This window comes from Herpailurus yagouaroundi, unplaced genomic scaffold, assembly GCF_014898765.1.
Source record: "Herpailurus yagouaroundi ecotype Mexico unplaced genomic scaffold, PumYag 246, whole genome shotgun sequence".
Taxonomy (NCBI): Eukaryota; Metazoa; Chordata; class Mammalia; order Carnivora; family Felidae; genus Herpailurus; species Herpailurus yagouaroundi.
Genome location: NW_024412463.1, coordinates 3,977,668 through 4,002,973, shown reverse-complemented (window position 1 = coordinate 4,002,973; position 25,306 = coordinate 3,977,668). Strand labels below are relative to the sequence as shown.

At 45.9% G+C, this 25,306-nt stretch overlaps 1 protein-coding gene across 4 annotated transcripts in view; it reads right to left on the bottom strand.

The window, feature by feature from the left end:
- Window positions 1-25,306, bottom strand: part of TSHZ2 (teashirt zinc finger homeobox 2) — a 456,301-nt gene that overhangs the window by 132,712 nt on the left and 298,283 nt on the right. For 2 of the 4 annotated variants that reach the window (XM_040460027.1, XM_040460029.1), the window contains exon 3: window positions 22,366-23,059. The exons of the other annotated variants lie outside the window; for them this stretch is intronic. Coding sequence is in view for 1 of the 2 variants with exons in the window: in XM_040460029.1 (XP_040315963.1) it covers window positions 23,055-23,059 (5 nt within the window). In the remaining variant the exon portion in view is untranslated. Of the gene's footprint in view, window positions 1-22,365; window positions 23,060-25,306 lie in introns of those variants that run through there. 4 annotated transcript variants of the gene reach the window in all.

Sequence of the window (25,306 nt, the reverse complement as noted above, 5' to 3'; positions counted from 1 at the left end):
TTTGTGTGCATTTATGGAGAGGCTTGGCTGTATTGATTTATTCGCTGCCTATTTCTAGAAAGGTCTCAGGAAGGAAGACCCATCCTCTGTTCCCTCTTGTCAGAAGAATTGTTTTTTTTTTTTTTAAGTTATTTATTTATTTATTTTGAGAGAGAGAGAGTGCGAGCAGGGGAGAGGCAGAGAGAGAGAGAATCCCAATCAGGCTCTGCACTGTCAGCACAGAGCCCGATGCAGGGCTCGAACTCACGAACCGTGAGGTCATGATCTGAGCTGAAACCAAGAGTTGGCCGCTTAACTGACTGAGCCACCCAGGCGCCCCTGCCCAGAAGAATCATCTTAAGATGCCCTTTTCTGTCTCTCTCCACTCCCCAAACTCTTAGGCATCCTTCTGGGCCCAGAGCAAATCAATCTCAGCTCTTCTCTGGAGCCTGGCTGAATTAGTTATTCTTTGATGATTTCAGCTCCTTTTCGGCTCCTGTTTGACGAACAGGAGCCCTACTATGTGCCAGGCCTTGTGCTCTTAGACGACCAAGATGGAAATCCCTGCCACCAAGAAGCCTTGAGATTGATGTCTGTCTCTCCCCATAGACTCCCGGAGGGCAGAGACACGTCCCCAACATTCAGCAGACGGGTTGCCTGGGAGCGGGTGCCTGACCCTGCAGAATACAAGGTTGATTAACCAAATCAGGGAGGGACGCGTAAATATTTTGCCCTGGAACAGGGCTGCAGGATGTGCAGACAGAGGGCCCTTGACCGGCGATGTCTTTCTTCCCTTGAACGGTGAAGGTGCTGCTCTCTGTAAGAAAACCTACACTGCTCATCAGGCCTTGTAATACGATTCAGTCCGACACACTCCTTGTAAAAGCTCCGCGCGCTGCAGAAATTTGTATTCTCCCTGCCCTGAAACGTGGTGCCGGACTCAAGACCTGCATGCTGATGTCAACGGGAGGCTGCAAAAGTACTTTTTCCTTCTGCTGACTCGCACGTGTGCGTTTTCAGTTCGAACCGGCTTGTGGGGTGGGGGAGAGGAAGGAGGCAAGAAAGCTGCGCCTTCCACTGGATAAATCTTTATTTTCAGCCTTTCACAGCCTTTCCACGGCGGCCCACCCGGGCTGCTCCTGTGGCTGGCAGCGATCAATGCAGTCAATATTTTTGACTGCAGAGTTTTCTATGACTTACACATATTTAAAAGGATAAACCACCATCAACAATTCTCTGTGTGGACTTGACCAGTCTAATCCTTATCTTTGATTCTTTGGGATGCAGCAAACAGGCTAAATCTCCAACACGTCTTGCCCAAGACCTGGGACTTCAGACCGGCCGGGACCTTTCGAAACTGCGGCCTGGGCTATAAGAGTTTGTTTCACTCTGGGAGATTGGGCTGGAAAACTAGACAGTGCGGCATTTGGGGAATACTGGTGGCCTTTTCCTTGGACCGTTGCCTTCTGCTAAACACCACACTGCTTTCTTTCACTGTTATTAACCAAATAATGAGCCAGGGCTCTCGAGGGTACTCGCCTCTTGAAAGGCACTACTTGAAGCCAACGCTAAGCCCAAACAAGGCAGCTTTAATGGTGGGATCGCAGGCAGCTCGTTGTTAAGAAAGAGAAAAGGAACGATTCATTGTGATGACTTTCACCTGGAACAACTTCTCCTCGACTCTGACATTATGAAAAAGATAGTAGGAAGCAAAGGAGCAGAGATCGGCAACATTTTTCTGTTAAAAGAAGAGAGTGAATAGTTCGGGATTTGTGAGCCATACGGGCTCCTGTGCAACCACTTACCCCTGTAATTATAGCACAGAAGCAGCCACAGAAAATATGTAAACAACACGGGGGTGGCTGGATTTCAATAAAACTTTATTGAGGGATACGGAAACTTCAAGTTCCATTTTTATGCGTCATGGAATATTGTTCTTTTGTTTGGATTCTTTCGGGTTTTTTCCAACCATTGAAAAATGTAAAATTATTCTTAGCTCGTGGGTCTTGCAAAAAAAAAAAAAAAAAGTGGCAAGCAGGATTCATGAGCCTGGGGGTCATGGCTCGCTGACCCTTACAACAGAGAATTCTGTCTCAGGGCAGACCTTGGGGTCAAGCAGAACCGGTTTCAAGACTTGGCCATCTTTGGATAAATGAGGCTTGGTGAGATGCTTAACCTCTGCAAGCCTCAATTGCCCCCATCTGTAAAGTGGGACTAATGGTAGCATCTACTTCATGGTTATTTTGACAATCAGAGGAAATATACCCATAAAGTGCACAGCGAAGTATCTGGGACGTAGTAGGGACTCAATAAGTTCGTGTGTTTGATAAATATTTATTAAGCAATCATTGTGGGACAGGTGGGACCATTTATAATGGTCCTTTGTCTCATTGAGTTTAAAATCTATGAGGCTCATGAAGACGGTTAGCTGCTGTTATTGTTAATAATGCTCGGGCTTTGCGAAAGAGAAGCGGAAATTGTAAATCATCCAATAATATTTTTTTAAGATTATTTATTTATTTTGAGAAAGAGAGAGAGAGAGAGGAGAGAATCCCAAGTAGAGTAGTGCACACCATAGTGTGGTGCAAGACATGGGGCGTGAACCCACAGACCACAAGTTCATGACCTGAGCTGAAATCAAGAGGCAGATGTTTAACCGACTGAGCCACTGAGGCCCCCTAATCATCCGATAATATAATGTGTTATTGCTATGTATTTTTTTTTGTTTTGTTTTCAAAAACAGTTAAAACTCCCATGGCCGTCTGCTACATCACCGTCTTTCATGGCCATTTGCAGGCACTAAAATGAAAGCTAAAGCACATTTCCCTCCTCTTACATCAGTGGTCTCGATGTCGATGCTGTTGGTCCCCGGACCAACAGCATCAACATCATTTGGGAACTTGTTAGGCGTTCTAATTCCCCAACACCATCCCAGACGCATTGAATCGCAGCCTACAGTCTGTGTTTTAACAAACCATCAAGCGATTCTGATTCACATGGATTCGAGTTGGAGAGTCGCTCATTGGTTTGGACGGACCATACGCTCATTAACTTCTTCAAAGTCCCAGACCCGGGAGGTGACAGAGTCCACATTTGAACAAAGATCTGTACAGAACCTTAAATACCAGAACATACCGGGTTCAAGGACAGGGTAAGGAGTCAGCCAGGACTAAGAGAGGGGTATGCGTGTACTCGCGTGCACGTGTGCACACGTGTGCGTGTGTTAGAGAAGTCTACCCCACTGCCCTTCTCCTTCCGCGTTGTTTGTTCAGCCTCAAGTGTCTTAAACTTCTTTTCCAGTGCTTCCTGTCTCCTCGCTGGCAGGGGGGCTGGAGGGCAGAGGGAATGATCTGGCCCAGCAGGGAGGAGTCTTTGATCACTGACATGTTGGGGTCACTAGAACGTCGTGATAATGAAAAGCAGAAGAGCTTTTCATGGGTTTTGTTATTCTTCTGCAGACAATGTACTCTTTATTGCCTGTCCCCAGAGAGAGATCACTCCCACCACCTGCCTTGGTATGCTACTCTATCTGTATTAACCTCTCCGTGTGTCTATGCCCCTCTCCTATAAAATGGGCATTGTAAAACCTCATGGATGATTTTCACAGGCTCCTGTGTTTGGCTGCTTCTCCTACCCATGCCCACGTGCCATCTGTGGTGGCCGCTGCTGATTGCTGTCCAATATCCAGTCTTCTGTTTTCCCTTTAGGAATAAGGGCCCTTGAGTTTTAGCCAGGAACATGGACACCCGGCTAAAGACTACATTACCCAGCCTGCCCTCTAGGTAGGTATAACCACGTGACTAGGTCTGGCCAATGGGCTATGAGCAAAAGTGGGTGGCACGCTTAGAAGGAATGGACATGCTTTCCCTTTACGTCTGTCCCTCCTTTCTGCAGATTAGATGTAGATGTAATGGTGGGAGCTGAGCAGCCATTTTAGATCACAGAATGAAAGCCATGTGTTGAGTGCGGCGGAGGGATGACGTTAGCGAGGGACCAAGGTCCAATATGGTAGATTTACACCATATTGGTGTAAATATGGGACTGCTTGGATGTGTATGGTTAAGGTAAGAGAGAAGTAGACTCTCTTATTTAAACCTCTGTTATATTAGGGACTTAAAAAAATAGCAAACAAAATTTGTTTCTTAACTAATGCATCGTTTTTTTTTTTTAAGTTTATTTGTTTATTTTGAGAGAGAGAGAGAGCACAGGGGAGGGGCAGAGAGAGACAGGAAGAGAGAGAATCCCAAGCAGGCTCCACGCTGGCATCTCAGAGCCTGGTATGCGGCTCAAACTCGTGACCGGTGAGATCATGACTTGAGCCAAAATTAAGAGTCAGACACTTAACCGACCCAGCCACCCAGGCGCCCCACGAATGGATCACTTTTTAAGGTGAGCCTTGATTGGTGCCGCCTCTCCTGTTCTCCTTCACCATCCCAACACCCCAGTGGAATGAACCTACCTCCTCTGTCATACCCTGCACCGGAGTCATTGATAAATTATTCAAACGGTAGGGCAAACCTGTGCTTAGGTGATTGGCACAGTGAGGCCACCAAAAGGTACACAGAAGTAAAAAAATAGCAAAATGAATATAGTTCAGCGGTACTGATGAACTTAGCCAAAATGACATAATCAAAAAAATCTAGCTAGGATTTCTTTTATTTTCAGTGCATGCCTTTTTCTGATTGCTTTTAAACATCAGATCTAATTTGGAAATGCATTTGGGTGGAAGAAAAGGCATATAGTAACATTTTCAGTGCTTAGGATCCTCTAAAGATCTAATCTAACCTTCAAATTAGTTCCTCGCAGCTCTGATTGCATTTCAGGGCAACCTTCCATCCTTCTTCCTCTGCTCCCTACCAAATAGGCTCAGGGTTCTTACCGGGATCTTTTTCCCTCAATAAATTCATCTTTATTATATACCTATTGTTGCTCATGTTTCTATTCCCGTCTGGAACATGGTGCCCGGCACTTAGAAAATGTTATTAATACACTTAACCCCTCGATGATGATTAGCTGGATGGACAGTGAAATTCGCACATATGCCTCTTTGTGGGTGGGGGAGGTTGGAAAGAAGAGTGGCCACTTCCCTTTCTGTTCCTCATTCTAAGGCTCAGAGAATCTGAATATTGTGCCCAAGGGTTATAGCCCGTAAGTGGCTATTGTAGTTTCAATATCACACACGTGTCTTCAGCCTGGCTCTTGTCATTCTGGCCTTGTTAGACTTTTCCATGCCTTTGAACTCACCACATCCCATTCACTTCCAAAGGGCCTTGGCGGGTGCTATGCCTTCTGCCTTCCGCCTTCCTCCCCAACTCTTTCTTCCAAAGTTCTTTCACCCAACAGACCCATCTCCAGATATCACTTCCTCCGGGAATATCACTTAAATATCACTTCCTCCGGGAAGCCTCTGCCAGCTACTCATACTACGACGTCAGGTCCTTATCGTGTAACATCCACCCTTTATGCTTTTCCTTTGCAGCATACATTGCCATTGTAAATCGACTACCTATTTCTTTATTACCCATTTTCCGTGCTGCAATGTCAACTCCGTAAGAGAAGGGCAGCGTCTGCCTTATTTGTTGCCTGAGCTAGCCTGGCACATAGAATATGCTGAGCAAATCTGCATAAATAAATGAATGAATGAACATCAGGACAGACAAAAGGAATCCACAATTTCTCCAAGAGGAGAAAGGAACCTATTTTCCCTGTGATAAAAAATCAAATAGAATATTGTAGTTGGGTAATTTGATTTGTTGGGTGAGCACTTTTGCAGAATTCTGATAACCACCAAAGTCAAGGGCAGCCATACAGAGAGTTCGGAAGGAGGTAACGCTTCCCTTCACAAGATTTGACTTTGACGCATCAGATGCCGAATCAAAACCCAGACACTATATGTGCTATATGTGTACAAGAGACAAGTATCAATTTGGAATCCAGTCCAAGAGAAGTATCCAATTCAAAGTGTGGATTTGCTTCTTATTCTTTTCCCACAGGCAAAGTGCTATTTACCAAACCTACACTACAAAAGGAGACGATTAGGTACATCGAGGCTAATTAATACTTTTGACGTTGAAAGAAAACCTTTAGGCTTCTAATATATAGCGTGAAGATGTATTCAAGTGTTTATAGCGAGGGTCCAAACACGGTTGCCATTAATTCCTTCCCTTCCCCTACACGCACGAATTCTACTCGTCATGATATAGAGCTCTTTCCTCTTCCCTTGAATCTTCTTGAGTTGTGACTGGTTTGACCAGAAGTGATATTGTGCTAATTCTTGGGCTGCCTTTTAAAAGCAATTTTTGCTTTCTCTTGCAGAGAGAAAAAGCAAAAAATCTAGGACTGGACTATGAATGATGAGACCGAATGGTAGGAGAGAAACCAGGCGGAGGGGCGAAAAGGCATTAGGCGTGTGAGCAAGGACTTCTTTGAACTCCGAGTCCAGACCAGCTGCAGCTCGCTGGGGAGTTGAGGGAACTACCCGGGGTTTATACCCCACTGAGCATAAGTGCCTAGCAGAACCTCGCCTCAATTCCTGAACCACAGAATTGTGAAAAATAACACTGTTGCTTTAAGTTGCTAAATTTTTGGTTGATTTGTTACATGGCAAGAGAGAGCTGAAAAGCGATATTCCAATTACTGAGGGCTCCCTTCCCTGATAGCCTCAACCTTAGTGGAATACAACTGAGAACTGACATATAAGGTAATATACAGCCCACGCACTCTGCTTCCGGCTCACTCACGACCTAGAGTCTCTGTGTTTATGCACAACGTTAACATGCTTGTTCATCTCATAGCAGAGTCAAAAAGTATGCAAATTGGAATAGGTTTTGTGGATTTGAGAGACCATTTTTGCTTGATCCTCTCACTTTTGGACAGTGGAACAGAGGGCAAAAGAAGCTGAGTCGCTTGTTCAGGTCGACAAAATCAAAGACTGTATTAAAAACCAGAAAACAATCCCGGATTTCTCGTCATCCAAGGGAGACACTCTTTTCACTTTACCTTCCTATTCCAGAAAAGAGACAAATTTTAATGGGCAAGGAAACAAAAGGATTTTTAGGTGTGATAAGAACCCTAACGGTTGAAATGGAAAGCTGGTAGGCACAGTCTCAAAAGCATGACAACACCCAGTTCCATTACGCTCTAGGGATCCAGAGGATCCCTTTATTGGAGCCCAGAGCAGCCCAATAGATGAGATTCATGACCGTGACCCTGAGTCAGAAAGCAAAGAGTTGATTATGTTTCTCACGTTCTACTTAAGGAGGTAGGGGAGTGTGTAAAGCACCCTCAGAAATATTCCTATGAAGGATGGTTAAAATAAACATGTGATTCGATGGGCAAAGCGATAAGCTTCGGTTACGTGAAAAGTCACTTCCATGGAATGGTCCGCGTCGAACAAATGAGGCATTGCTGCATTTGCAAAGCATACGGCAAGTATTCCAAGTCTTGGCCAGTCTGAAGGCTTCCACTAAATGAAAAATGAGCTTTACTTGTGTCTAAATCTGAGCTTAAGTGCACTCTCTAAAACCTTCCTGGGAATTTTTTGGACAGGTGTCTCTTTTCAAACAGCATAATATTTGGACATTACGTTTTAAATATGTGCAGATAAAAATGATATTCCAAATCTGTATTTCACTTACAACCAGATGGGATAATAAGAGTGAGAGTTACCGAGAGACCGTCCTTCATGGAAAAGTAACAGAAATAAACCTAACCTTCTCCTAACCCCGCCTGGAGGTTTGTGGCTACAAGTTCTAGATGGATAATCCTGTTACCCCAAATCTGAAATGATTCAATGTGGTCGGAATAACATAAAATCTACTATCTTGTTTCCATACAGGGTAACAATCGTTTCCTTTTTAAAAACCTGGGGATCGAGGGAAAATATAAACACATTTTGCCACCTGCAGACCCTCGGGGATGTGGAACAATGGCTCATTGGCGGAGTCCAGCTGCAGACCCGCTATGTTTCACCCATGCGCTGCTCGCAGAAGTATCCAAATTTGAATTCCTTTTACTGTGACTGAGCCATTGCTTTTATTTCATCCTGCTTCATTTCACTGTCTTGTCTTCTGCCTACTCTTTTCCTTTTTCTTTTTCTTTTTTGAGAGAGAGAGAGAGAGAGAGAGAGAGAGAGAATGAGAGCGAGTGAACAGGGGAGGGGCAAAGAGAGAGGGAGAGAGAGAATCCCAAGCAGGTTCTGCACTGTCAGCACAGAGCCCGATACGGGGCTCGACCTCACGAACTGTCAGACCACGACCTGCGCCGAGATCAAAAGTTGGACACTGAACCCACTGAACCACCCAGGCGCCCCCTTGCCTACTCTTTTCGTTTACACTGGGCCTGGCTTCTGTGATTTGAATTTTGACCCCAGACTTAGAACCCGAATTCTTTTTAGGGCAGGGAGGATAAAACAAACAAACAAACAAACAAACAAACAAACAATTCACTGCCACCCAGGGTTTTGCAATGTTTCGGGTATGTGACATCCCATCAAAAGCCAGATATACTGATGGCAGACGGCCCAAACTGAGCAGGTTAGCAATTAATACGAGGCGGCCACCATTACAATGGATCCACATTTGCTGGTATTTATGAGTGTTGGTGGTGATTGCATTACATGCCAAGGCACCTTCCTGCAGTCTCCTGGTCTGAGTAGGAATGTCTATTGCCCTGACCTTACTCTTTTATATATTCGGAGACCTATGTATTGCATTTCCCAATATACTATATTTCCTTACTACAGGCTGGTCATTTGAGTGGAGTTGAATCATTCCTGATGAAATGTCTGTACAAGATTCATTCAAGTAAAACATTAACCTTCGCTCCATGAAGGTAAGTCCAATGCTCATAAGGATGGGAGTCATTGGGGGCTGACAAGAGGACATACCAACTTGGACAAGCAGGACACCTGTGACCAGGTCCTTTACAACGGTTCCAAAGACTGCGCATGTGTATCTGGGGATCTGATCGGCCAAGGCAAACATCCAAAGTCTGCAAACGTTCATCAAATGCCTACTGTGTTCCAAGTCTTGTGAAAATTTGTTCATATATATTATCTCATTTAACCCTCACCCCCAAAACTAATCTATTAGGACCGCATAAAGTTTCTGAAGCTTATTTCTAAAGCACAATGGAATAATCTTTGGAGGCCAGAGGAATGCTTTGACATTCTTCATCCATGTTCTCTTTACTGTCAGGAATTTGTATTAAGTCACGATGGTTTGCATGCCCAGATTCTGAGTACAGACTTTCTGTTAGCCTGGCTGAATGATTTTTAAACTTCAAGTTGCATCAGAGTTACAGTTCAAGGTAATGCGCAGTGTAGTAACACAAGGGCATTGAACTCTATGGCTTACGGGATTTTTAATCTGACTGTGGGCAATTTCCCTCTCGCAAGCTGCACTTGGCAGTCTGCACCTGTGAGGTACAATGCTGCACTGCCCTGTAGGTCTCACTTTCGGCTTTTTGCAAGGTGCATCTTGCTTTTTAGTAGTTCAGGCGATCACCTCAACATAAGGTTCCACCTTATGTTGAGCGGTATACTCATTTACAGTAAAAATGAAATTTGCGCACGGTGGCCCACAGACTCCAGCTGGACCCCATGATCCCCGCCTCCCGGTGTCCGTGCCCTGATGCACTTCCCTCCTCGTGAGAGTTGGCAGGACCTGTGATTTGCTTTTAACCAATAGAATATGGCAAGGGTGATGGCATGTCACTCCCATGATAGGGGTGCATAGCTCCGTGACCTCCATCTTGCCAGAGACTCGCTCCCTCGCTAGCTTTGATGACGTAAACGGTCAGATTGGGGAATCCCACAGGACAAGGAATGGTGGGTGGCTTCTAGGAGCCGAGTGTGGCCCCCAGCCAACAGCCAGCAAGAAAACAAAGCCCTGTGGCCTAGAGCTATGGGGAAATGAATTCTGCCAACAACCCAAGGGAGAGACTCTTCCTCATTTGAACCTCTAGGGAGATGCTACAGCCCTAGCCAACACCCAGATTATAACCTTGTGACTCAGCGGGCCTGTGCCTGGACTCCTGATGCTTAGATACTATGAGATAATACACATGCATTGTCTTCCATCAACAAATACACACATTCATCAGAATTTAATGACACATCTGAGACTATTCAAGGCCAAAAGTGGAGAACCTCTGGTGTAGTACGATAGTGACAGGGAAACTGAGGCCGAGTTAATGCATTTGTCCTGGCTCCTGTGTTCTAATTCTGCCTCTTGCACAGACTGTGTGATTCTGTAACTCTGTTTCCCTATTTATAGAAGGAAAAGTTGGGCTGGCTGACTTGCAAGGATAATTTAGTCTTTATGCAGATCTTCTGTCTCCTGAGCCCTTGGCCTGTTTCAAAACACGTTCTTTAGAACGCTTGTTTTAAAGGATTCTAGGCGGAGAAAATAATTCTGTGGTCAAATTCAGTTGGGGGATGCTGAGTTAAACAACACGTCTTAACAGATTTCTTTACCCGAGGACCTCTCAGAGCGATTAATTTGTTTATGCCCATTGAAATGTCCAAAAATGAAATGGAGCCAACAGCATTTTCCAAACTTCTTTGATTTTGAACTCTCCCACTTTTGTCCCCTGAGTTTTGGGACTAGCGCTTCGCCGAACACACTAAAGGAAGGTCCACAACCTCCCTTAAAATGCTCCAAACGCTCCTCTAGATGCGAAGAAGAATCCAATGGAAGAGAGTTCATATTCTTTCCATTTTCAAATGGCTTGGGATGACGGGAAGTTTAGTGCCCTGAGGTCCAACAGACGACGTGACCGACTCTGCCTTGCAAAGGCCAGACAGACACTGGTCGAGGAGCCAGCAATAATAATATGGTGATGTCACTCTACAGGTAGCAATGCTAACGTGAGAGAGGTATGTGAAATATGCCAGAAATACACATCAAGCTAGTTGCCCCAGAGAATGAGATGTTTTCTTCTTATTTGTAAACCACCCTCTCATGAACTGAAAGCTGTCTCCTCAATATTTTTCTAATGTGCAAGGACTTCTTCCCTCCCTCCCTCTTTGCCTCCTTTGTTCCTCCCTCCTTCCTTCCTTCTTTTCTCCTTCCCTTTCTTTTTCTCTCCTTTTCCTTCCCATCTCCTCCCTCCCTTTTGCCAAATGCTGTCTTTTATTTGCTTTCAATGAAGAACTTTGCACACCTTGCTCTGGGATGGGAGCGGGGTGAGAGGGCAGGAGGGAGAATTAATGTCCTCAGATTCTCGCATCTGGAGTCCAGAACCCACAGCGCCCTTGAAACACTTCCTGAAGTAGCCGAACAGCAACAGGACGGTCATTCTTTGAACAAATAGTAGGTTTTGAGCCCTCGGCTCAGAGCAATCATTTCCCGTGATTCCTGAGCTGCCTGGAGAATTTATGAAAAACAAGTGATTTGCATTTTGCTCCGTTAGCCATTTTGTGGGATGTTCTAAATGGTCTGCTCTGTCCCACCCATTGGTGAGCAAGCCTCGGTCTTCTCTTCGGGCAGAGACCTGTCATGACCACCAGTCTTTTGCGCCGAGGTCTCGCTATTATAACCACACCCTCTCCTACTGCTGTCTCCCAGTGTGAGGCTTCAGGAATGGAATAATAATACATCTCAAGGCCAGACCCTGAAGCCCTCCCAGCTGCTGAAACATGGCCCTGATTTTTAACCTCGCCCAACAGCGCTCTTGAGTTTACCCACAGCCACGTGGCCTCGCTCTGATAATGGGATGTTTTCTAAGAGAAAAGCAGTAATGTCGAACAGCAAGTCGGCAAAATAAAGGAGAATAAAACAGACGTTATGAATAAAATATGTGGGCAGAAAAATATATGAATGATCTGGGGATGCTGACACACTAAAGTCTTTTTAACTGCCCTCCAGGCAAAAATACATATTTTTCAAACTTGTAAGTTCTATACATTCGAGGAAAAAAAAAAAAAATAAAAAAAAAGATCTTCCCGGGTGACCCAGGGCAGCTAGACATGCATTCGACATGGATCATTCCTAAGTGTCGTTGGCCTTTTGCTAGTACAACATCAATTTCCTGAGCCCTCTGCTTATTTTCGAGCTACACTCGTGGACACGCACACATCGCCAGTAAGACGCCCTGCTTTCCCCCCATTTAGAGGTTGACATCAGCTTTCAACACCGCAGAATTACCCTGCAAATCACTGGTCTCACGTATGCACAGACCGAGCGTGAACTCTGCGAGGGAACAAGGCCTGAAATCAACATTTTCCCGAACTTCCCTTCTTAGGTCAAAGACAAAAGGCAAAAGCCCACAAGAGGCTTGAACACTGTGTCTGTCTGTCTTCCCAGAGAACCTCAAATAGCCTTCTAAATGGAGATCAAACACGACTCCCCACTACATGTGTCATTTACTCTCTCTCTTTTTTTTTTCTTCCATCTGATAAATATTCAAATATTCATGATGCATCGGGCACTTTGCTAGGCTCTTGGCCAGATGAAGCGTCTGCCTTCGAGGTGCCCATTGTGTTGCGGGAGAGGCCATCTCTGCAGACACACAACTGTTAGGACGCGCTGTATTTAAGACCCATGATTAACGGCGATTTTCTCTTCCCTTCCCACCCTCTCTATCCACTGAGAGAGGAAACAGTCTCTGATAGCTTTGGAAACATGGGTCATCTCTGGCCGCAAAGAGTCCGGGTTCTTTTCAACCAGTAGCACTCGGGGCGCCTGGGTGGCTCAAGTCGGTTAAGCCTCTGACTCTTGACTTCGGCTCAGGTCATGATCTCGCCGTTCGTGAGTTCGAGCCCCGCGTCGGGCTCTGCGCTGGTGGTGAGGAGCCTGCTTGGGATTCTCTCTCTCCTTCTCTCTGCCCCTCACCTCTTTCTGCCCCTCTCTCAAAGTAAATCAATCAATTCTTTTTGGAAAAGTGAACAATTCCTACGTCCAGGCCTGCTCTTAGAGATTCCCCTTCAGACGGTCCCGGCTTCAGTGCGTTGGAAAAGCTCCCCAGGTGACACTCAAGTGCAACCAGGACTGAGACACAGTCTGTAGGCGATTAAGTACTAATGGCCTGGAGAAGGGGCCGAGGGGAGCCTGCAGAGTCCACACAGAGCTGCTATTGCGTGGTGGCCTTGGCCCCTAGAAGACCACCCAAGTGCGACCCTGTGGGTGGGGGGTTTTCTTGATAGCTCTACAGCTCAAAAAGGAGAGGGTCAGCTCTTTAGCATTTGGGACCGAAACAGAAGGAAAAAGAGGCAGGGAAGGGAAGGTGGTAAGAGTTCGGGGTTCCAGAAGAGGTTTAACAATCAGGCTGCAGCCTGGGAGGGGGCCCGGGTGGGGGGGGGGCCCCTCGGCAGCACCGGACTGGATTCTGGTAACTCCACGCGCCTCGGAGGGGTAACCCTCAGTCCCGCTTTGCTTGTGTGGCTATAGGCGTGGCCGGGATTTCTCTAGTTTAGCCCTGAAACTCCTGTGTCCTGGGAAACCTCGTAGTCCCGGACAAACCCAGTTTGTTGTTCACTCCATATAAATTGAGGGCGGTAATTACTACTTCTTAGGGTTGTCCTGAGGACAAACCTTTGTTATGTAAAATGCTTAGCGTGGTGCTTGGCAGAGTATCAGTATCCAATAAATGACAGCGATTATTATCAGTAGGTCTGGCATAAGGGAGGCTTTTTTATTTATTTTTTTTCTTTTGGGTTCTATTGAATGCAGCGAGCCCATGCAGTACCTGGCACACAGTAGGCACACAATAAATATTAATAAAATGCACGCTTCTCCGAGCCACGGATTTCATTACCCAAATTAGAAAGCTTCTCCCTTCTTAATTACGAGGGCATGCTTTCAAACTGTTTAATGACATCTTGTTTTGTAGCCTGCTTAATAAATCTTTGCTGCCAACGGCAAGCTCCTTGTGTCGGCAAATCATCTAAATATTTAACTGATTTTTTTTTTTTTCTCCCCGAGGTTTCTTGCAGACTCTTGGCATCGCGTGGCTGATAGGCAGAGAGAGTCAATCGCAAGAAATCGGCCACTTCCAATCTATAAATCTCGGGTCTTTCTTTCTCTGGTGTGGCTGGTCCTACCGGGTTGCTGGTGACTTCCTCACTTCGGGGGCTGGACTGTCCGCCTCATGTCCATCTAGGTGTGGCTGAGTACCCATTTCTGGCAAATGAGATGCTAATGGGATTCTTCCAAAGGGAGGAGGGGTGGTCCACGGAAGGGTCCCCTTTTCTGGCGGAGACGGGCGGAGGAGCTTGGTGGTGCCTTTCCCCGTGTTCTTGGCCTTGTGCACAGTTGCGACGCTCACAGAGCAAGAGGGCTCCAAGCACGAGGCGAAGGCCATGAGAGCCACAGAGACCCTGAAGTTGGTGCCGCAGCAGACCCTTGGGACTGACTGCCTTGCTAAGTGACAAACAACAGCTTCTATTGTTTAAGCCTCGTGCGGACGGGATCCTCTGCTACTTGGCGGCCAAACTCATGGCTATAGGGTGTCGATGTGATGCCCGGGGAGGAGCCAGAGCTCGAGATTAAACCCTGTTCGAGGTGAGACATTTGAGGCATCCCCTTGGGGCCCACCCGAAACCAGAGCCGAAAGCGTGGGAGCATGCGGGGGGGGGGGGGGGGTGGGGGGGGGGGGGGGGGCGCTGATGGGGGCCTGCAATTTGCGAAGGAGTGTTTCTCAGGTGTCTGCTGGATCTTTTCTGTCTGCGGTGGTTTGGGGTGTCCCAGGGCAGGTGCTCGGCTACCCAGAAAGCCAAATGACCGTTGCACCAGGAAGGAAGGCAAGAAACGAACCTTCGTCATTCAAAACCGGAGCAGACTGTGGCCTTCTGGGGGGAGGGTGGGGGGAGGCAGAGCCTAATTTACACAGTGTCATCGCCTCCCTTTTTGTTACCCAGACGGAGGGGGTGGAGCAGAAACAAACAAGGTCCCGGAGGTGTTATCATGGGCATTGGAAAAAATTCACTAACATCTTTGCTTGTGTAAATACAGTTGAAGGCTGACTTTAGGTTTGGGGCCAAGATCTGCAAAATGACGACAGAAGTCTGTTTTGTCTTGCTTTTTCCGCAGAGCAGGGAGATGGTGAGGAGCAGAAACAAGGCAAGAGGGACTTTTCAGTTATTTACAGATATCATATAGGTCCCGAGCAGGAAGCTGTTATGGCATGGCTATATGTGTGATGCTTATAGGGAGCACTCCCCAGCGAAATATCACATTATTTGCTCTAATCACCTCCACCCTTGATTGAAAAACTGCAAGACTGTGTTGTTTGTCTTATAACATGTCGAGATGTAGGGAACGGGCAATCGTTCTGGAGAAAGCACTGTGCCCACTTAGGTCAACACCAGGGACGTGATGGTGGAGCTCACTACAAAGAGAAGCGAAAAGCAATACAGTAGGAGCAAAATTAATAACGGCAGGCATTTATTGAGCACTTACTGCACAGCAAGACTTATTCGAAGTGCTTAAAAGTTTACCCTATTTAATCCCAACCACAAGCCTATGAAGTAGGACCTGGTTCCCCCATTTCACAGATGGGGTAACCTGAGGGAGCACAGAGGTCGCTCAGCAGTTCCTTCTAGGCAATATGATTCCAGCATTTAGCTCTTCATCACGACCCCATATTGCCTCCCTATTGTAGCTGGAAGTGACAAAAATAAAGTTTCTGGGAAACTCCCGGGGATTTTAAGAGGGCTCTGGGTTTCCAGAGGGTGTGGAAGTCTGAGCGTTGCTCAGCTGACTGAAAAAATGTCAATCGATTGACTACTTTAGGTAACAGCTGCCTGAGACTTGACTCAAGCTTTACGGAAAAACGCAGTTGGCCTCCGCGTTGGTTTAAACCATTTTCCAGTTTCGCTGTGGGAGATGAAAATATAAAACAGCTTCCAATTTTGCCTAAAATCAAATGAAGTCTTTTTAAAATTAAAAGATGGGTTTTAAGGGAAATATTTGTCTACCGAAACACGGCTTCTGTAATTAAGCAATTAAGCCTCAACAAGACAGACCTCATCATTGCTTAAAGGTCATTTAAAATTCAAAGAGGACGCACAACTCAGCCAAGGGCGGCAAATCAGCCCTTCTCTGTGGGTCTCTAAAGGTCTGAATTTTCTTCAACCGCACGTGCAGGTTTAGGTATTTAAATATTTGGGCTGTCGCCTAGGTATGCCCAAGAAAAAGAAATCTTTGTTGCGTCTTTTGGCTAATCAAAACGCAGCCCTGCAATTGACGATGATTATTTTATAAGTAAGGTACATGTCGTAGGGGGGATGGAAGAACACGAACGTTCTGGCTACCTCTTTCCACTGCAGTGGCCGGGCGCCATTTGCTTCTGACTCTACCACCACCACCTGGGTGTGGAGGGTGTGGTTTCCAATAATGACATTGCTGCTATTTTGAGTAATGAGATGGGGTTCCTCACAGCAAGAGGTAGATTTTACTGGGCTCATTTAAATTTTATGGAAATGAGTATTTATTAGTTGACATCCAACTGAAGCCCATCTCGAAGGTTTGCCTTTCTCAGCGGCTAAGGGATGGTGTCTCTAAAGGATTAGTCTCCTTACTCCTTTCTTGCTAATATGGCACTGTCTCCACTTAGCTGCCAGTGGGGCTGATGTTTTCCTGGGGCCTAATCCTAGGAAAGGTGAAGAGGGACTTGGGAGACACCAGTAACATCCACTCTCCCACCCAGCACCCCAGCACTGTTGGAAAGACAATGACTTAGCCGTTGAGGCAGCAAAGACCATTTATTTTCAAGGATTGTGTTTGCCACGGGATAAGACAGACCGACTTTCCTCCAATTTTTTTGCATTCACCAAACAATAGTAATTAGTCATGAAAGAAGTTCTAAGAACCAGATTTTTTTTGTATCTATTGAGAGAGAGAGGGAGAAAGAGAGAGAGAGAGAGAGAGGGAAAGTGTGCACAAGTGGGGGGAAGGGCAGAAAGAGAGAGAGAGAGAGAGAGAGAGAATCCCAAGCAGGTTCTGCACTGTCATTGCAGAGCCCGATGTGGGTTTCAAACCCATGAACTGTGAGGTCATGACCTGGGCTGAAATCAGGAGTTGGATGCTTAGCAGACTAAACCACCCAGGCATCCCAAAACCAGATTCTGTAGAGACCAAGATGGGTCTTGGAACCATCTAGATTATTGTAGAGAATTTTGCAAGGCTCTTCTCTCCTCCTGGCAATTTCCGCACAATCTCCGCAGTGCTTTGCCATCATCAGGCAAAAACCAAGCGTGGGGGGCTTCCCCACGTGTTTCTGCTGTCCTCCTACCCCTCAATAATGTTTACAAATTGAAGACACGGCTGAAACGTGGCACTGTCATCCGTCACTTGCATCACACAGAATGGCAGGTAAACAGGAAAATCTGGACTGGCCCGGAGAATGAGCCAACACACATAAATTACAAATAAAAAAAAAAAAATTAACAGACACCAGTCTGCTCCCCAGCACCATTTGCCAGCATTGAAATCTCTATGGTAACTGAACTCCTCCTGGCCTCCCTGGGTAGTCAACCAGTGGATTTTCTCCCCCTTTCCCTTTTGAAGGAAAAGTTCTCAAAACCGACTTAAATATTATGATAGGTCTCATCTCCGAGTACTAAATGAGAGACGGATGGATTCGTGTTGGCTGGGGGGTGCCTTTTCAAACGTATACTTTTCTTCCTTCAAATGGCACCGCCACAAAGGTGTATTTTCTCCTAATAAAAGGTTCTTCTTAAAAAAAAATCTGGATGTTGGGGGTTGAAAGTGACACTGCTTTTCGGGATGACTGGATGAAAGTTGCCAAGCAACTAAGGAATGATGGGAAGGGAAGGGGCACCCTCTGAACAGAACATCGCTTTTTGCAAACGCTTATCTGTTGTTTGTGAGGTGCCATCGGCTCTCTCGTACTGTCCTGTCTCTGTGGCACTCGGTTGAGCTGTCCTACAGGTATAAATATTCAAGCCTCTGTTTTACCTGGGGGATGGGCAGAGACTAACATTTATTGAGAATTTACTACTGCATCCTGAGAATATCGTTACTGAATGTAAAAAGAAAAGATTTTATTTGTAAGTAATCTCTCCACCCAGCGTGGGGCTCGAACTCACAAAATCGAGATCAAGAGTTGAGTGTTCCACCGACGGAGCCAGTCAGGTGCCCCTATTGTTACCGATCTTTTTTTTTTTTTTTTTTAAGTAGGCTTTATGCCCAGAGCAGAGCCCAACATGGGGCTTGAACTGATGACCCTGGGATCAAGACCTGAGCTGGGATCAAGAGACAAATGTTTGACTGGGCCACCCAGGCACCGCATCGTTACTGAATTTTTACTATTCCTGGAAAACCAGCAGGATAGGTATTTTTTAATCTTCATTTTATAGCTGAGGAAAATAAGACTCAGAGAGGGTAAGGGGCCTGCTGAAGGTCACACAGTCATTGACAAAGAATTTGAAGTCGGTCTCATTGATTTTGAAGTGCATATCCTATCGGCTATGTGACATTGTTTCTGATATTTACTTCTTTTTCTCTTGGGAATCACTGTCTACGGTTCCTGGTACCCTTAGGGCTGTGTCATCCACAAAAACAAATCCACTATGCCTTCCTCCCGGGATATAATGAGGACAAATGCCTACTCTTGACCCCTTCTCTCCTTGTCTTTTTTGCAAATCCCCAAGGAGAACTGGCTTATGGTTTCAGCTGTTAGACTCTCAGCCGCGTACTTGAAATTAGAATGTTTGCCCAGCTAATGACGTTGACTGACGTGTTGAGCTGATTTGAGGCTAATTATGTTCATTCACTCACCAAAATCATACCGACACAGGCAGGTGCCACTCATTTTAAGAGAAAAAGAAGACGGGGCCGGGGGGGGGGGAATAACTCGTATCTTACATAGGAAGGATCAAAAAATAGGAAGTTTCAGATTAAAGAAAGAGAGAAGAAGAAGAAAAGAAAGAAAACAGGAACACTTCAAATCTTTTGTCAAGAAAATCTCTTCCAGGTGAGCATCAAACGTTGCCTTTCTCAAGAAGTTTGAGTAGCTGCCATTAGGGTAGGAAAATGAAAAGGCACTCGAACAGAACAAGATGTCCTGAGTGATTTTATGATATTTCTGACCTTAAAAGGCCTACATTGGGAGGTAAGTGCTTTAGTGATTTTGCGGATCCTGAATCGGTACTGACTTGAAGGCCTCTTAAACACAACCTGAGGTTTGACATTGCTATGCCTTCCCCCACCCCAAAAGATCATTATGAAACAATGCCACAGAATCTTCCAAAATGTGCAAGTCTGGGGGAAGGTATTAAAAACAGGTAGTGAGGGTTCGCTGGGGGCTGCGCTTAATGAAAATCTGAAAATTGCTGGCTTTGTTGTCGAGAGAAATACACACTTGATTCGCAAGAGTCTTTGGCACGTCTGTGTGTGTGGCTGGGTTGCAGCCATCCTCCCCTGGCAGGGAATTAGATGAACAGCACGGAGGAAGTAAAGAAGATAAACCCTGGAGAGGAAAACACGCCTGAGTTTCATTTTTAAATTCTCTTTTATTTTACTTTTTAAGTTTTCCAAGTTTTCAAGAATAAAAATAAGCAATCACGTCGGGCAACGTGTCATCGTCTGATGAGCTCGGTAGATCGTTGAGAAGCCGGTGAACTCTAGAATCTGGGGATTATGGTGCAAGGCTTAAGTTGTCCAAGGACGAACTCTCACAGTGTAGTCGCTTAATTGAATCCTCCGATGTTTACCAGCAAATAAGGACATGTGGCCAAAATTCAAGCTTCGGTGTTGAGAGCTTGCTTGCTGCATTGAGCCAAAGGCCAAAGACGGCTTCTCCTAAGTTGAGTTTTTTAAAGGGAATCAGATCCACGATATCTATGTGGGATGTATGTTTATGTGGGATTTGCATATAATAGTTATATAGAACTTAATGCCTTATGTGGAAAGCCAAGGAGTCATTATAATTTTTTTTTTGTTTTGATAGAGAAAGAGAGACAGAGAATGGGCTGGGGGGGTGCAGAGGAAGGGGGAACAAGGGATCCGAAGTGGGCTCTGTCTGCGTTGATAGCAGAGAGCCTGAGGCAGGGCTCGAACTCATGAACCGTGAGATCATGACCTGAGCCGAAGCTGGATGCTTAACCGGCTGAGCCACCAGGCGCCCCATAACTTAAGGGGAAATAGCAGTTCAAGTTAGTGGACGTAAGATCTTGAGAGGAGGGATTTGAATTCTTTGATTAGCTGCTTTCACTTTTGCTTGATCCCATTAGTGTGACTATTTCAAGTTGAGTTCAAACACTGCAGTTCTGTCATAAAATAGGGCATGGCAGATCTCTTTAAGGGACCAGATGGGGTACAGGTAGCTGTCCATCGTCTTTTCAGTTGGGGGCTTGCCCAGGAATAAGTTGATGCCCAGGCTCCACACTTCCTTGCCCATCCCGGGAGTTCACAGGTGTTAGGAGACTCTTAGAGCCTGTTTATAAGCCAGAAACTGACTCCCACAAAGTCTCTGGGGATATATAGGCTCTCATCTTGACAGAAGCTCATCATGCATGTCTCAAGAATGAGACAAAAGTTGGGGCGCCTGGGTGAGTGTCCGACTTCGGCTCAGGTCATGTCACCATCTCATGGTTCGTGGGTTCAAGCCCCGTGTTGGGCTCTGTGCTGATGGCTCGGAGCCTGGAGCCTGCTTCGGATTCTGTGTCTCCCTCTCTCTCTGCCCCTGCCCCGCTCACACTCCGTCTCTCTCTCAAAAATAAATGAACATTAAACAAGAAAATTAGAAAAAAAAAAAGAAGGAGACAAAAGTAAGTGCTGGACAAGAGCAATCCTTTTTAAGGACTAAAACATGCAATTTATTTCTTTGGCGTTAAGCAAAGAGAGGCTGGGTTCTGAGCTGCATTACTCCACTGTTCTCCTCACTCAGTAGTGTCTGGACGTTAGTCCGACGCCTTCTCCCTGGGGCTCACACCTCTTGGATGCCTTTCTGTTGCCTCCCTCTTGGCAGCCTGCATGACCCTGTACTCAGATGTCTGCCCTGCTCTCAACCTCACCCTCTTCACCCCAACTCTTGCCCCATTTTCTGTTTCCCCAGCAAGCCAAGCCCTTTCTTGTATCAGAAACCTGCTTTTGGGGCGCCTGGGTGGCTCAGTCGGTTAGGCGTCCGACTTCAGCCCGGGTCATGATCTCGCAGTCTGTGACTTCGAGCCCCGCGTCGGGCTCTGTGCTGACGGCTCAGAGCTTGGATCCTGCTTCCGATTCTGTGTCTCCCTCTCTCTCTGCCTCTCCCCAGCTCATGCTCTGTCTCTCTCTGTCTCTGTCAAAAGTAAATAAACTTAAAAAAAAAAAAAAAAGAAACCTGCTTTTGCCTTTGCCTGCCACATTCCTTCCCCAGATCTCTGAAGCTGGTACTTTCTAATTGCTTATGTCTCAGCCAAAGTCTCACCTCTTCAGATGCTCCCTTGACGACCCTATAAAGGCAGCCACACCCTAATCCATGCCACTTACTAATTCCCGATCATGGCGATGCCTGACATCCTTCACAGCACCCCCAGAAACGATCTCGTGTTTTTTGTTGGTGTGTTGCTTTTACTGCCTCTTTCCTCTAGAACGTAAGGACCGTGAGAGCTCATTTTGTTTACTATTGATGTCCTGGTGCACAGCAGAGTACCTGGCATATGGTGGGTTCTCAAAAAAAAAACCCCCAAAAACCCTTGTCTCTCTGAATGTATAAAAGATCTCCTTATTGGAAGAAAAGGGGGTGAGGTTGCAGATTTGGGGTTGTGAACGACACTCGAAGGAGGAAGACCATGCATGATATGACTGCGGTGGCAAGAGGCTGGAGAAACAGAGCCCGAGCCCCATTCACCTAAGACATTCCTTTATGGCTACATGATTTCTCCAACTTGCCTATCTTGGAAGAAGAGAACAAGAATTAGGGTTAACGTTTTGTGCAAGGTCATTGCCAATCCTCTCATATAGGTAAGAAGCCATTAAATTCTACAGTAGACGGTCCAGGGTTGATGGATGTTTAAATAGGTCACATGATAATTCCAAACAATATTTAGTGTTCTCAGTGTGTCGGGCACAGATCTGTTGAGAACATTTACCCCACACAACAGCCTTAGGGAGTAGATCCTGTTTCTGTCTCTGTTTGATAGGTGAGTGAACAGGGGCTTGGATAAGTTACGTCTGGCTCAAGGGACACAGTTAATAAGTAATGGAATCTAGGTTCAAACTCAGTTATTGAAACTGGGACTCCTTGGCAATGACTTGCCCAAGTAATACTGTGGTCAACAGATTAGAGATCGTATCAAAGTTCCGTGGCTTTTTTCATTGAATTATTTTGCCCTAAAGTTTCTGGATTTGAGGTTTTTATCATTCACAGTGAATTTATTTCCTGACATCATTCTTATTTTTTTTTACTATTTTTTTTAACCTTTATTCATTTTTGAAAGACAGAGAGAGACAGAGTGCAAACGGGGGAGGACCAGAGAGAGAGGAAGACACAGAATCGGAAGCAGGCTCCAGGCTCCGAACTCTCAGCACACAGACTGACGCAGGGCTGTAACTCATGGACCACAAGATCATGACCTGAGCCGAAGTCGGACGCTTAACCGACGGAGCCACCCAAGCACCCCAACTATTGCTGTTTCTTGAAGTACACTGAATTCCATTGTACTGGGAGGAGATTGTAAGAACATGGTAACTCTTGAGATAAGTTGATACAAACTGCCAGTATCGCTAAATCATTAGGGGTCATAGGACGGGGTGTTATAGAGGGGATGTGAATGTCACGTGCCTTTTTCTGTCTTGGAGTCATCTGGAGTTGTCCCAAATGGATTGGGAATCGAAGACCCCGCATTTCCTTTGAGTGAATCATTTCCTCTCTGTGCTTTATCTTTCTCATATGTCTAATAAGCAGACTCTGAAGTCCGTTTTGCGGTGGGGTCCCTGGCCTTGCGGAAATTCTCATTTACTTTGCTTGGGGGAAAAATCCAAAGTTTGCATGAGAAACGTGAGTGACTGCAAAACTTGCAATTGCCTTGAGCAGGGAAGAGAGAAGAGTTGTATGTCTGTGTTGGTATCGCTGTAGCCTTAACCTTGGGCCAGGAATATAAAGGAATATCTAGGAAGATGGCTTTCACCTTAGACTGTGGAAGAACAGAACAAACCTGAGTTATGATAAAGGGCAAAGGTAGTTCAGAGCCCAAGTTTTCAGAAACAGGGAGTGTGGGAGGGAAGGACTGGAGAGGAGCTTTCCCTGGAAGTGCTAACCCAGTGGTCCCTGTTGTTTATAGAGCTCCTCGCCCCACTGGGGGTACTGGTCCATGTGGGAGATAACGACCCAGTGCTTCATTGGAAGGAGCTTAATTCTTAAATACTGCAGGCACATCGCATGTTGGGCGACGATGCTATCGGATAGATTGTGGTCTTTTAATCATAAAACTTTACAGCAACTAAACTACATGATCACACCATTCCTATAACATACACTGACGTCTGATCTTTTCCTTGAGTCCGGAGGTGGGCTGCTCAGCATGGGGAGGCCTTGAGCCAATTCCAAATTCCCCAACGAGACATCAATCTCTGGACTTCAGAGGAGATGTGAACCCAGGCCTCGCTCTGAAGAACTTAGGAAGAAAGCGGACCATTTTTTTTTTTTTTTTAATTTGGAGAGGGGACATCTGGGTAATGAGAACTGGCTTGAGAGGAGAAGCAGTCCTCAAGAATAATATCCATCAAACTACTCGGAGTTTTTTTTGCAGTCATCACAGAACTGGGTGGGGATGAATCCTGCAGCCCCATGATAACTTAAGTGTGGGGTGCCTAACAGCATTGGGTGTGTGTGAGAAGCCTTAGGAGGTGCGTCAAGTCAGCAATAAAAAGCAGAAATATGGAAGGCAGCTCTGTTTTAGATTCTCTTCTAATTCCTTCCTGAGAAGAAAGCCTCAGTTCAAGTCTCAAGTTCAAGGATTTAACCCCTCACTAACACTTTCTAACCTTTATCACAGCAAAGGCTGAACAGAGCTCAGCTTCAAGACTTAGGCAGGCGTCAGGGTCCGGGCAGATGTCAGATGTAACAACATTGTTTAGTTGTCTTTCTGTCTGTCTATCTACTTTTTTTTTTTTTTTCTTTTTTGCCATTAGCTCCTTGTTTGGGCAAGTGATATGGGTTTTCAGTTGAGGCTAGTGATTAATTAAATCTCCTCTTGGGGAGCCTGGGTGGCTCAGTCGGTTGAGCTTCCGACTTCGGCTCAGATCACGATCTCACGGTCTGTGAGTTCGAGCCCTGTGTTGGGCTCTGTGAGGACGGCTCAGAGCCTGGATGGAGCCTGCTTTGGATTCTGTGTTTCCCTCTCTCTCTGACCCTCCCCCGTTCATGCTCTCTCTCTGTCTCAAAAATAAAACATTAAAAAAAATTTTTTTTAAATCTCCTCTATAATAAAAGTGTGTACATAAGTAAATAAGAGCCCAAGGGGGTATGCAGATATGGCAAAAAGTATGAATTTCTGTTGAGTGAAGTTAGGGAAACACTGCTTTATTTAAAAAAAATTTTTTTTTCAACGTTTATTTATTTTTGGGACAGAGAGAGACAGAGCATGAACGGGGGAGGGGCAGAGAGAGAGGGAGACACAGAATCAGAAACAGGCTCCAGGCTCCGAGCCATCAGCCCAGAGCCTGACGCGGGGCTCAAACTCACGGACCGCGAGATCGTGACCTGGCTGAAGTTGGACGCTTAACCGACTGCGCCACCCAGGCGCCCCGGGAAACACTGCTTTATGATGATAATAGCTCACACACTCTTTTTTCTTTAGTGTCAGCCAGGATACATTGTAAACCCTTAATATATGTATTAACTCACTGAACTTTCTTGACTACACTTCGATGTAGGTCTATTTATTTATTTATTTTAAGTTTACTTATTTATTTTGAGAGAGAGACAGCCTGAGTGGGGGAGGGGCAGAGAGAGGAGGTGGGGAGACAGAGAGAGAGAGAGAGAGAGAGAGAGAGAGAGTATCCCAGGCAGGTTCTGTGCTGTCAGTGCAGAACCCAAAGTGGGGCTTGAACCTATGAACCATGAGATCATGACCTGAGCCAAAAGAGTCAGACACTTACCGACTGAACAACCTAGGCCCCCTGATGTAGGTCTTATTAATTATTATGCACGTTCTTATGGGAAAAACAGAGACACCGAGAGCCTACGTAGTTTACCCAGGACTCACGCCCAGCGGGATGCAGGGGTAAGATGTAGTCTGGAGGATTTTGAACGGCAGAACACAACACGTTCATAACTACGGTGCTGCCCTGCCAGCCAGAGGTCTGGCCATGCCTGTGAATGGACATGATCTGTGACCTTTAGTGTCAGTCTATGGATTTGGGTCGGCAAACTATTCACC